At 39.4% G+C, this 13,647-nt stretch overlaps 2 protein-coding genes across 2 annotated transcripts; one reads left to right on the top strand and one right to left on the bottom strand.

Annotated features, from left to right (window-relative positions):
- The first annotated feature begins 231 nt into the window (after positions 1–231).
- Positions 232–2,577, top strand: LOC104226503 (small ribosomal subunit protein bS21c). Its single transcript, XM_009778516.2, has 2 exons — positions 232–721; positions 2,287–2,577. Exons 1-2 carry the CDS (start codon positions 312–314, stop codon positions 2,396–2,398), a joined length of 522 nt encoding a protein of 173 aa, XP_009776818.1. The 5' UTR covers positions 232–311; the 3' UTR covers positions 2,399–2,577.
- Positions 2,578–4,599: 2,022 nt separating this feature from the next.
- LOC138884859 (uncharacterized) lies at positions 4,600–5,400 on the bottom strand. The gene has a single exon (XM_070165717.1). The coding sequence runs from the start codon at positions 5,398–5,400 to the stop codon at positions 4,600–4,602; it is 801 nt and encodes a 266-aa protein (XP_070021818.1).
- Positions 5,401–13,647: the final 8,247 nt, after the last annotated feature.

Below are 13,647 nucleotides of genomic sequence, written 5' to 3'. Positions count from 1 at the left end.
TTTATGAACAAATATGTATTTGCCAAAAAAAATTTGGAAAAAGTTTGGCAAAATCTATGACCAAACATGTATTTTCTAAAACTTTCTAGAAAAATTGTAAAACTGATTTTTGGAATTGTCAGTTTCTGAAAAATATAAAAATAATAATTTAAAATCTTCAAATAATAATTTTTAAAAATTAAAAATTAGCTCGAAAAAATATTTTCACTTTAGCTGATGTCACCGGAATTTATCACAGTTAAAAAAGGAGCATCATCCTATCCAAAAGGAAACATTGGCTCAGTGCCACAACCTCATCTCCAATTTCTGAAATGGCAGTCTCATCCATAGCCAATCTCTTCTCCTTCTTCACCCCCTCCAAACCCCCACCCCCCAAAGCTTCCCCCCTCCAATTCTCTCTTCCCGCTGCTGATTCCCTCTCTTCTTCAACACCTATCAACAATCACAAATACCCGTTATCACTATCGTCTTCTAATTCTGATGTTACGGCCGTCGTTTGCCCCTCACTTGCAAATGCAAACACCCTTTACTTCAGGTCGGGATACAATGTTCAGGTAATTGTGGATGATAATGAGCACGAAGAGAAGCTTGTCGGACGGTTTCGTAGGGAGGTTATGAGAGCTGGAGTCATACAGGAATGCAAGCGTAGGAGATATTTCGAGAACAAGCACGACAAATTGAAGCGCAAGTCACGTGAGGCTGCTAAACGCAACCGCAAGAGGTGCTTCTCTTATACCCTTTCCCCCCATTTTGCCTTTCAAATCCGTGTTTGTCTCCTTTGTGTTTTTGCTTTTTTTTTCTTCTCCATTAATTAACAAGAAATGTTCAATGCTACTTTTTTTCGGAGTTGGGTATTTCTGGTTAGTTGAATGTGCTGATGGTATTAATTCAAATCTATCAACTACCTCTATTTGGGCCACGATTCGAATCATTGAGTTGTGTTGGATATCCCACATCGGTGGGGTGTTGATCCTTTGGTCGCCTTATATGGTGTTGGGCAATCTTCATTTCATGAGCTAGTTTTGGGTTGAGTTAGGCCTAAAGTTTATTTTTTTAACAATGGTATCAGAGCCAAGTTTACCCAATTTTTGTTTCACCCGATGTTGTGCCCCCATATTATGCTTTTTATGCTCCACTTGTCAGGCCTAAGCGTGGGGGTGTTGGATATCCCCATTGGTGGAGTGTTGAACCTTTGGTCTCCTTACATGTTCTTCGGCAATACTCATCTCTTGAGCTAGCTTTTAAAGTTGAGTTAAACCCAAAATCCATTCCTTTATTATGGTATTGGAGCCATGTTCACCCAATTCTTGTTTGACCCGATGTTGGCCCCCATATTATGTTGTCCACGCTCAAGTTGTCATGCCTAGCATGCCAGAGAGTGTTGGATATCCCACATCGGTGGGGTGTTGGTCCTTTGGTCTCCTTACATGATCTTGGGCAATCTCACCTCTTGAGCTAGCTTTTGGGTTGAGTTAAGCCCAAAATCCATTTCTTTATCAAGTTGTCTTATATTCTATCAAAGTGTCACAACCCAAGCCCATGGAGTGTATTGTCTGATTTGGTCACAAAATTTTCCCATAAGCTACACCATCAATGAGTCCTAAAGCGCACTTACCACGTGAACTTGCGCTCTGTCTTATATTGCACATCACTTTTCTCTCTTTTTGATGTGGGATTTGCCTAAGGTGTCAGGTGCACTCCTTTTGTGAGGCTTGTCAACCCAATTTTGACCATTCCTCGTCAGTCTACCTTTGTCATGGGCGTCACATGAAGTCTCCTATGTCATAACTATAAAGCTAACCTAATAGTCTCAGCAGTTATAAAGCTTCAATTTGGTATTGCCAGTCAAATTAGAAGGCCTCAATATTATGTCTGTGGCAGTAGAAGCGAATTCTGCTAGCTCCTTGTTATATCTAAATTGTGGTAGGGTGTCTTAGCTTCAAAAGCCTGGTTCTTTATAATAAAGTATTGTGCTTTCAAGCTTGAAAGAGAAGCAGGCTATGCGTCCTTTGTTTATTGGCGTTTGTTTTCTTGGTTGCTAGTTTTGTCATCCACAAAATGTCGAATTGCTAATTTGTCAAGCTAGTGATTTAGAATGAGACTTGATCCATCAACCCTTTCATATCAACCTTTTCTAATTTTGTGGTTTAGAAGATATTCATAAATTACGATCATAATCCAACTATTAATTTTTTGGATAAATAACTTAACTGCAAACTTTATAACATCCATTTTGAATTACTATTATAATTTTCTATCATTCTTACGTCTCTTTTATTGGAATAGACGTGGCCCACCAAGAAATTTCTCAGATGATAAGCAAGAGGCATCTAAGAACAAAAGGGATGACGAAGGGGAAGATAACTGGGAACTTCCTGATGGAGGTCTTCCCTATTGATTTTATTGTAGTTTCTTTTTCCTTTTTTTTTTGGGGTCCTGTAGAAATGTAGTTTATTTCCACTTTGGAGAATCTATTCATGTAATTCCCCATGGGAATCATTTTCCTTGATTTTTCCAACTGCATTTACCTGATTCCGTTGATACTATATGCTAGTGAAGATGTAATTGTTAAGCCTGCTTCATAGTGTACGAGCTTCTGCTTGCTATTTCATGTTTTTTATCTCTTCAACTACTAGTTGATAGGAGAGAACACATCACATATTAGAGCGAACATCATTGCAAGTTAACAATGCTGTCGGTATTTATGATGGACTTGACAGTCTCTGTCCTGGCCAGAGCGAGATGATGAATCTGCAAAATCATCCTAGGGGATATTTATTTGATCCTCTCAGCATGTTATTTGGATAATTGGTTTTCCGAATATGATACTGTTTGCCCCTTTTTAGCACAAGTAAATGATCATATTAATTCTTGAAAAATGAGAATATTGAAACTGAGAATGAATTTGAGAGAAGAATACTTGTTTTCTGTTGTTACGACAGTCCAGATTGAGTTGAAGTTAAACGACATTGGTGTTCCAGTTAACATCAAGGAGACAGTAAGAGTTAGTGATGTTCCTCTTCACAGCCTGAGCTAAGTGTTCTACTTGAACTTCTGTCGTTTATAGCCAGATCCAGAATTTAAGTTATATGGTTTCAACGTTGAAGGTTATTAGCATCGAACCATTGTATCTTTAAAATTATGAGTTCATATTTGCTATTTGTTGCAATTTTATTGGAATTTAAACATAAATATACGCTCCTCGTCGAAAGTACTGGGTTCAAGTTAAATGAACTCGGTACCAATGCTGCTATGGTCTTTTGCCTAAGCGGAAGGACTCATAAAGTGTTGTATTTATTTTTTGGTCATCTTCTCACTGTACACTGCAGAATCTCTGTGTGATTGTCCTGCGGAAGAGGTTTTAGAAAGGACAAGAAGGGTCCATATGAGCCAGAGTTGTGCTAGTCAGAGAAATGAGAACAACAAGACTAAATTAGGTGGTCGGTTGAACAAGATGTGAACTGCACATAGTGTTTTTTTCGTGTTAATATCTATCCTTTTGGGCGTCCAGAAATTAGTTAGACGGCTACCCTAATAAATTAACTTTTCGTTTCAAACCTATTTTATAAAGTAATTATGTGTGGTGGTTCAAAGTCAATCTCACAGGATCCTGGACGGTTTAGTATATGCCATTACAAGCAAAACAAACAAAGAAAAAGACCACGTACAATCACGTTGCAAATTTAAATAACAAAAGGAATATATTTAATTGCTTTGAACAAGGAAGAGATCTAGTTTTAAAACTAAATGGAGGGTATTCTAATTATTGGCGTGTTTCAGCAAGCTCTAAGATGCCATAGACAATGTCATTGACTTTATGTGGCAAGATAAAGTGCCTTCGAAATTAAACCACCATTATTATTTGGATAAACATGTTTTTTATTTATTCCAACGACTTTGGATAGACATCTTTAATCAACTTCTATTTTTATATGCAAAGTATATCTTCTCTAATTCTTGTGGTATTACAAGAAACTGGAATTTTCCAGCCACAAACTAAACTGAGATTAGGATAGTAGTGGGGATTGCTAACGTAACCGTCCAAAATGATAGCCTTCGGATAACATCGACTTATTTTTTAACAAAGAAATAAAATAAAATTTTGTGGTAGTCAATACAGCCTTGTAAACATATCATTCCATTGATCAAAAAATAAAGATAAAAAGACCGACATATCCAGGTCCAGATCCGAGTGAAAAGGAAATAATCAATAATTGGCGACTCGACTTTGTTCAATATTCCGATTATTGCAAGTCGCAACTCACAAATTATGATGAGGCCTCTCTTTTCTTTATTCATATTCTTAAGCTGGGAATATATATATATATATATATATATATATATATATATTATACACACACATATTTGTGCTAAAACAATTTTGAAACCACCTTGACGCTATAGTAAAGCTTTCATTGTGTTAAAGCAGATTTAACAATTTATATAAATACAAAATATTATTTTTATCCTATTTGTTCAACATATTTTTTCGATGACAAGAATTTAATTGAAGCCCTTTCACTCATTACATGCATAGCTCTACCCCTACCTTTTCTTTTTCGGTAAATTGAATAATTATATAAATATAATAAAAAATAGTTACACTATTGTTTGAGAGCTACTTCTCTCTAGAGTTGCATTGTCATTGTTTTGCATTACAATGGTATTTTTCATGATGTTACGTACAAAAACAGTTCCTAGGATGTCTGCCCACATGGCCTTGTTTACAAATATTGGAGGAACTGTCAAAACTTGTGTTCTACCAGACAATTTCCTTGCTGCTCCTTCCTTTGCGAGGAGGTCCGCCACTTGATTCAGCTCTCTGAAATTATGTCCTAATGCTGGATTCCCCAGTTGCTCTATCAATGACCTGTATTCAAAATTAATAGAGTTATAGTGGAGGTTTCTCTCATTTAGCATCCTTACAACTTGTTTAGAATCAATGCAAATTTGTAGAGGTGTGAAGTTATGGTCAATGGCTATTTTGAGGCCCTGCCAAAGTGCATAGAATTCAGCCTCTATACTAATAGTATGTGGTAAGCCCCGTATGTATAACACCAAGTCACCCATGTTGTTCCTGAAGACACCTCCAGCCCCTCCTACTCTTGTTTTGTGGCAAGCAGCCCCATCTGTGTTTAGCTTATAGGAGCCAAGCTCCCATTCAATATGTATTGCATTGCTTTCCCCTTTGCTCCTGTGATGGACAACTACATGATAATATTCAGTAGCTCTAGCAATGGTTTGTTTAATACGGGTGAAGTTCTTCTTCTTGTCAAAAACATTATTGTTCCTTGTAAGCCATAGGCTCCAAAAGCAGAAAGGTAGAAGGGATTTCCAGTCGATAGCAGCATTGAAGCGCATGTTCTTGACCTTGTGCCATGTTTGCTCCCAGTGAACCATTGAAAACATAAGGTGTGGATGACAAACTTGGTTTGTACACTCATGTATCAGGGACAACCAGAATGTTTTTGCATTGATGCATTCAAAGAAGATGTGGTTTATGTCTTCCACTCCAAAGGAGCAGAAATAACATATTGGCTTACATTTAAGCATGTGTTGTTTAGGTGCTTAACAGTGGGAAGTCTGTTGTATTGTATCATCCAAGTGATTTTTTTTTCTTATTTGGGACTTTTAGCTTATAGTCAAAGGAGTCATCTTGGCTAATACTGGGGTTTAGCTCAGAACTAATGAGGCTGTAGGCTAATTTGGAGCTAAAAAGCCCATTTCCATTGAGGTTCCAGATGATTATCCTCAGAGCTGCTAGAAACAAGGATGAAAGTGGAGTGTATAACACTTCTAATACCCATGGGGATGGGGTAGTGAAAAGTATCAAGGTTCCATTCCCAATTGTGGATGATGAAGCTTATCTTTAGGGTCAAGTCAGATTCTAAGAATAGAGTTTACAAAGTTGATATGAAGAAAATACATCTTCTGTTTGAAAAGTACATAAACAGAATTTTAATAATCTAAGGCTACCATGAACAAGAGGAAGCTACAATAGGAACGCAGGTACGCCTTCAAATCCAGCAACCACCGAACGTAGCAACATCAACATCCGGGATCTGCACATAATGTGCAGGAAGTGTAGTATGAGTACAACCGACCACATGTACTCAAAAAGTAACAAACCTAATCTCAGGTTGAAAGTAGTGACGAGCTAAAACATAGGTCGGGTCCAACACCACTAACCAATAGCAGTTCATACAACGTAGATCATATAAACAAGAAAATAATCTCAGAGATAAAAATGTTCCGCTTTTGCACAATTTTCCGAAAATAGTTCCGCTTTTCAAGAATATCAGTGAAAACCCAAATTCTTTATCGAAATCTTCGAAAAAATTATGAGATAGTTTGAAAACTGTAATTTTCCTGAAAAATTCTTTCTAGATAACAAGTGTGAAATACTACTCTATACCCATATATCAAAGTGTGTAAAAAAAAGTCATGAATGATGTGATACCGTACAACATGAGGTAAATGCGTCTCTATGCATGTATGCCATATATGCATGCCAATGCCATGTATCTCATAGATGAATCATGTACTCACACTATCAGAGTACTCAACCTCACTGTATCACATTCTCCACTCATCATACTCAACAATTTGGTACTGTATATGGACCATACGGCCCAGAGAAATCTATCCCGGAACATATACAACACTAATTATAAGTCACTCAGTACCGAGGAAAAAGGACAATCCAACCCTGTGGAGAAATCCATCTCTAGGTATCAAGTACTTCGGACTAATCCTTGTCCAGGGAAATCCATCCCTCAATAACATATAAATGATCAACCACTCGATACTGTATATGGCCCATGCGGCCCAGGAAAATCCATTCCGGAACATATACATCACTGACTAGAAGTCACCCAGTACCGAGAAAAAAGTGCAATCCAACTATGTGGAGAAATCCATCTCTAGATATCAAATACTTCAGACAAATCCATGTCCAGGGAAATCCATCCATCAATAATATCATCCGCGCCCACTGTGGGTGTGCAGACTCCGGAGGGGCTCCTACAATCCAAGCTCTATAACAAGCCAATCATGGCATAAATCAATATAACATGCTGCGGCGTGCAACCCGATCCCATAACTGTCACTCATAATCAGGCTCTCGGCCTCACTCAGTCATCAATCTTCAGTCTCACCCACAGGCACATAATGTCATAAAAACTGACCCGGAATAATGATATAATGTATCAATAAGTAACAACTGAGACTGAGATATGATATGAATGCATGAATATGATTGAGTACGGAATATCAATGAAATCAATGAGAGGACAGCAAGAAACGACCGTTAGGGGTCCCTATAATATCAACATAAAGCCTAAACATGATATCTAGCATGATGTACAGCTCAATAACTTTATCACATGGTGAAAAACACAATTATCAACAAAGTGGGCCACTAAACAGTGCCCTGAAAACAACAGCATCACAAGTTCACAACTCACAGAGTGCACGCCCGCACGCCCATCACCTAGTATGTGCGTCACCTCAACATCTATTACATAGCACGTAATTCGAGATTTTATACTCTTAGCACTAAGTTTAGAAGAGTTACTTATCTTAAATAAGCCAATTCCAATGTCGGGAAAGTCAACCAATGCTCCAAGAATGTCATCACGCGCGTAGCGACCTTCGAACGACTCAAAACTAGCCAAAAGCAACTCAAATGCATCAGATAAAGCCCAAGAAAATAATTTCAAATGATAAAGATCGAATTCTACATCAAATCCCAAATCCGGCAAAAAATCACACCCGGGCCCACGCCTTGAAACTCGACAAAACTCACAAAATTCGATAACCAATTCAATTACGAGTCCAACCATACTAGTTTCACTCAGATCCAACTCCAAATTGGTGTTCAAAACTCAAAAATTCATATTATAAAACTATAGGCCAAAATCCGCAATTTTCTCTTTAAATTCATCAACCAATTGCCAAAAATGAAGATAGATTCAGGAAAGATAATCAAAACTGAGTGTAGAACTGTAGAACACTTACCTCAATCCTTGTGATGAAATTTGCTCCAAAAATCACCTCAATCCGAGTCCCACATCTCAAAATATGAAGAAATAACCAAAATCTAGATTTTATAACTTCTACCCAGCAATTTCCGCATTTGCGGTAAAATGTCACATCTGCAACCTACGGTTCTGCGGATAAAGAACTCGCATTTGCGAGAAAATCGCTTCTGCATTGGCCAGGACCGCACCTACGGTCGCGCTTCTGCGCAAGCACCTCCACTTTTGTGGACCTCTACCCCTCAGCGAAAACTCACATCTGTGCCCATCACACCTGCGGAATATTAGTCGCAGGTGCGTAAACACCAGAACTAGCAGCTCCTCAACAATGAAAACATGAAGAATAATTATCCGAACCTCGTCCGAAACTCGCCCGAGCCCCTCAGGACCACATCCAAACATACCAACAAGTCTGATAACATCACACGGACCTACTCGAGGCCTCAAAACACACATAACAACATCGACACAACGAATTACACCACAATTCGAAATCAATGAACTTGAAACTTCAAACTTCCACAACCTATGTCGAAACCTATCAAATCACGTCCGATTGACCTCAAATTTTGCACACAAGTCACATTTGACATTACGTACCTGCTCCAACTTCCGAAATCAGAATCCGAACCTGATATCAAAAAGTCCACTTCTGGTCAAACTTTCCAAAATTTTAACTTTCGCCATTTCAAGCCAAATTCCACTACGGACCTCCAAATCACGATCCGATGCACTTCGAAGTCCAAAATCACCCAACGGAGCTAACACAACCATCAAAAATTCAATCCGGGGTAAATTACTAAAAAGTCAAACTTGGTCAAACTTTTCAAATTTAAAGCTTCAAGCTGAGAATCATTCTTCTAAATCAATTCCGAATAACCTAAAAACTAGAATCGATGATTCACATAACTCATAGTATGTCATACGGAGCTACTCATGCCCTCAAACAACCGAGCAAAGTACAAATACTCAAAATGATCGATTAGGTCGTTATAATTTGATCATGTGCAGTTTCCTTTTCTTAGTTGTTGTGCCCCATATAAAGTTCCATTGGATTTTGTCTATCTGGTTGGTGATGTGGGAGGGCAACTTTATGTAATTTATCACATGACTGGGGATGCTTCCTAGGCTTGCTTTTGCCAAGGTTGTACGGTCAACCGTGTTTAACATCTTTGTTTCCAGTCAGCCAGCCTAGTATTCATGCTATCAATAATGAATTGAAAGTCTCTATTGGTAGGTCTTTTGTGGAAAATGAGGAAACTTAGATACTTATCAAATTCACCATTTTTCCTAATTTCGAGCACTGAGCTACAACTATTAGCCCAATCCTCTTTGCAATTGACTGAGAAAATAACCTTGAATTTTTGGAAGTTAACCTTTTGGCCTGAGGCATTGTTAAACTCTTCTAAGGCTACCAAGATAGCATCATAGTTCTTCTTATTGGCTCTACCAAAGAGTGTGAGATCATCAACAAAGAAACTGTGGGAATTTTTTGGGCCATTCCTGCTGATGGTAATTGGAAGTCAGTCCTTTCTCATGACTGCTTGGTTAATATTCCTAGAGAGCCTTTTTATGCGAATAATGAATAGGTAGGGGGAGATGAGGTCACCCTGCCTGATTCCTCTAGTAGGGTTGAAAGGCTCAGTTTGACTCCCATTGACTGGGATGGATATGGAACTAGAAGAGATGCAGGAAAGGATAAGATTGATCAGTTTAGGTAGAAACTTAAAACATTAGGGAGTCCCTAATGAAAGACCACTCAAGTCTATCAAAGGCTTTCTCTAAGTCTATCTTTAGGAACATGTTAACATTCTTACCTATCATCTTTTGAAGTGGGTGATCTATTCCTAAACAATTATAGCATTATCAGCAGCCTTCCTTTTAGATAGGAAACTGGCCTGTGTGGGCCCAATTATGGTCTGGAGTAAGGGTTTTATCCTATTCACTATGATCTTAATGAAAAGCTTGTACATTATATTACACAATCCAATTGGTTTAATACTCTTAAGCATAGTAGTATTTTGACATTTAGGGATCAAGCACATGAGGGTCCTATTAACTTCAAGGGGCATGGTAGAAGTGGTGAATACCTTCTGGCAAAAATTGTTGACTTGGGTAGATAGGATGTTCCTGTATTTTGGTAGAAAAAAGGGTGCAGCCCATCAAGACCAGGTGCCTTAAAAGGTTTGAAACAATCCATAGCCTTCTTGATTTCAAAGTACCTAAGAGGTTGATCAAGGGACGCTCTCATGCTATCAGTAAGTACTAGTAAAGTGTCCTCACAACAGTTGCTTTTATAGGTAGATGAGGCATGAGATGTGGTGAAAAGGTTTGCAAAATAGCCTCTGGTGGTTTTTTGATGAGGTGGGGATCTTTGGTTTGATTACCTACTTCATCTGTTAAGCTCAGGATTTTATTTCTCCTTCTTCTGTTAATGGTAGTGGTGTGAAAGAATCTAGTGTTGGCATCTCCTTCACACATCCAGCTAATTCTGGAATTGAGCTTCTAAAAATTCTCCTCATTCTTAAGGATAGTTGAGAACTCAGCTTCGAGGTTAGATTCTAAGTCCTGGAGGTAGGTGCTGAAAGGATAGGCATTAGATCTTTGGATGCTATTAAGCCTAGACAAAATGTGTTTCTTCTTGTGGAAGATGTTTCCAATGACATACCTATTCGAGGTGGTCACAATGGCTTTAAAAGTTTTTGTGTCTCCCAAAAGATCATTTGTAGAGCGGAAGTTGTTTGGAAAAATGGAGGGAAATTTAGGGTGACTACACCACATAAACTCAAATCTAAAGGGCCTGTTATGATCACTTTACTGTTGACTAGTAATGGTGAGGAGTAATGGGGAGTGATCAGAGTAGATCCTTGGGAGGTGGGTTACTGTTGATTCAGGGTATGAATCAATCTAGTCATCAGTGACAAAACACCTATCCAGCCTTTCTAGGATAAGGTCTTTCCTGTTAGTGTATCTTTTATTAGACCAAGTGTATTTAGAGTCCTTAAAGCCTAGGTCAACTAGTCTATATTTGTTCAAACAGTTCCAAAAATGATTGCTTCTACTATTATTAATGTTGTTGCCGCCAAATTTGTCTCTGGCTTTTCGGACTTCATTGAAGTCTCCTCCTACAAGTCAGCTACCTTTATAATAAAGTACATGTCCTCAAGGGACTTCCATAATCTTATTCTATCGTGAATGTGATTACTAGCATAAATAGCAGAGAATAGACATTTAGAGTCATTAGGGGTTACTTTAACCATGACATGCACACCCTGTGGTGTGGTACAGACTTCCTCTAGCTTCACTAGGTCATCCTTCCACATAACATCAATATCCCAGATTGCCCTATGGCAAGGGATTAAAACTGGGCCGTGAACTGGAGCTCTGCAATCAGCTGCATATGGTCAGCCATTCTTGTCAAAAGGAGCAAAAGAACAACAAGGTTGTGCAGCTTGACCATGGAGGCACAATGCCTGCGAAACTCAGCATTGTTGGCTCCCCTCGCATTCCATATGTGAAATTCTTCAGCAATGAGTTTTGAGATGGGGCTTTCCTCTTGAGTCTCTTCCCCTTTCCCATATGGGTCGCTTTCACTCTTCCCAATACAGGGCTTAGGGCCACTATCGAGTTCCCTAAGTTTGGAGATGAGGGAAATGTTAAAGGTGTTAGCTAAACAAAATTGTCCATTTTAATCCCCAAAAAGAAATAGCTTGGAACAAAAACAAAAAGGATTGAAGAGGCATCGACTAACTACACATGAACTTTATGTAAGCGAAGCAAAGGTGTTCTAATTTATACCGTTTAGTGGCTGTTGGAGTTCACGCTGGGATGTTTAAGATCTTTGCTCGATCTTGAAGGATTGACACTCAGTGTTACTTCACAACTTAAAGGGTGTGGTTGATTTTCCTCAGGCAATTGATTGCCTCTATTGAGAGAGACGTAGTCGGAGAGGGTGTAGGGATGGTTAGAGTGTGGGTTTGGGATAGAACTGGGCTGGGTCGCTGAGGGTGAGAGGTGGCCCATATTATCAAACTTTTTTGGGTTTGTCAGAGTATAATTACCCAAATCGGGGGGGGGGGGGGCTTCTGAATAAGGGAGATTACTTGATTTGGGGGAGGGGAGGGAGGAGAAATTTACTAAGATTTGGGTGGGCTCCACCTTTTCCCCTTCTCCTTGACAGGCAGCTTTAGTAGGATTTTGGGGGAATCCTATTTCCCAAAAAAGGATCTTTCATCAATGGGTCAGAGGCGTGTAATTGCCGTTTTAACCTAGTATATGTTTGATGTAAGCTAGCACATGCGTTGCCCGTGGCAGTGTTAGGTATTGGGCCATTCTGAGACATACCCTTTTTTGTCCCACCTCTTTGCCCCCTTTGGTTGGGTTAGATGGCCGCCCGTTGGGGCCCATTGCATCTATAGTCCCCTTTGTATTTGGGCTACATTTTCCGGAACTCATGGCCAAGTTTTTATTGAGATTAAGGAACGTACCTGAAGAGGCATTGAACCTCTTTACCTGGGTATTGGCCCGGGTGTCCTTGGTTGGATGGCGTCTGTATTTGGAGAAGGGGACAGTGCGCCATTGTGAGGTTTGGTCCTTTGTGGTAGCATCGCTACTGGAGCCTCCAGTGGGTGATGCTTGACGATTTTCTTGAGTGGGGATGAAAATGAACTCACAGTTTCTCAAGGTGTGACCAATTCTCCCACATCCCGTACATAATATCCTTTCCTCTTCGTACACGAGCGGTTGGTTGTGGGTTCCAATAGTGACGTTCGTGGTTACTGGGATATCTAATGGGACCTGTACATATATTCTAGCATACCTTCCTCTTAGTGTAGAAGAGGCGCAAGTATCAATCTTCAGTAGCTTACCCACTCTGTTGCCCACCTGTTCTAGAATTGACTTGTCGTAGAATTCCGCTGGCAACTGTAGGAGCCTTATCCAAACCGCTGTTATAGCTAATTTTGATTCTGCTGGAACAAAGTTAGGTTCCCATCTGCGGATTGATAGGAAGTGCCCAGCTACAAACATGGCCCCTCGCTTAGGATCTTGCTCATACTCTCCTCCATATTGAATTTAGCAATGGAGAAGTCTAATCCTAGATAAATTAGGATGAGTGGTTCGTTTGGTTTCCATAGATTGGAGAGTTTAGCCTTGAGTAAATAGTGTGGGATTATTTCCTCCCCAAACAATTTGATAATCAAGGAGTATTTCCAATTTGTCTTCTATTGACAATGAGATTAGTATGTTCTCCGGGTTTAGTTCAAAGACATGCGTTTGCAATTCGGATTGGCGTGGATCATAGCTTGTTGAGGAATCAGATTTTTATCTAGTAAGACTTTCTTGAAGGAGTTTTTTTCCAGTGTTGTCCTCATCCATAGCAGAGATTGGATCTGAGATTTATATATCAGGAGGTTCCGGTGATTTTCCGATGGGTGAATCACTATTTGAGATTGGGGATGTGGCCATTCCTGGGTGGCTGTGTGGTTAGTTTCGAGTTAGAGAGAGGTGAGTCTTTCTCTCTCTGAAAAGTTCTATCCTCTTTACTCTGCCCCTACTTTGTCGGTATGTTTTTGTGGGTAGCGGGTCACTGCATGTACGACAACTCAAT

The sequence above is a fragment of the Nicotiana sylvestris genome, unplaced genomic scaffold (genome assembly GCF_000393655.2).
Source record: "Nicotiana sylvestris unplaced genomic scaffold, ASM39365v2 Un00102, whole genome shotgun sequence".
In the NCBI taxonomy this organism is placed as follows: domain Eukaryota; kingdom Viridiplantae; phylum Streptophyta; class Magnoliopsida; order Solanales; family Solanaceae; genus Nicotiana; species Nicotiana sylvestris.
Note: the sequence above shows the minus strand (reverse complement) of the source record. Positions and strands in the feature narration are given on the sequence as shown.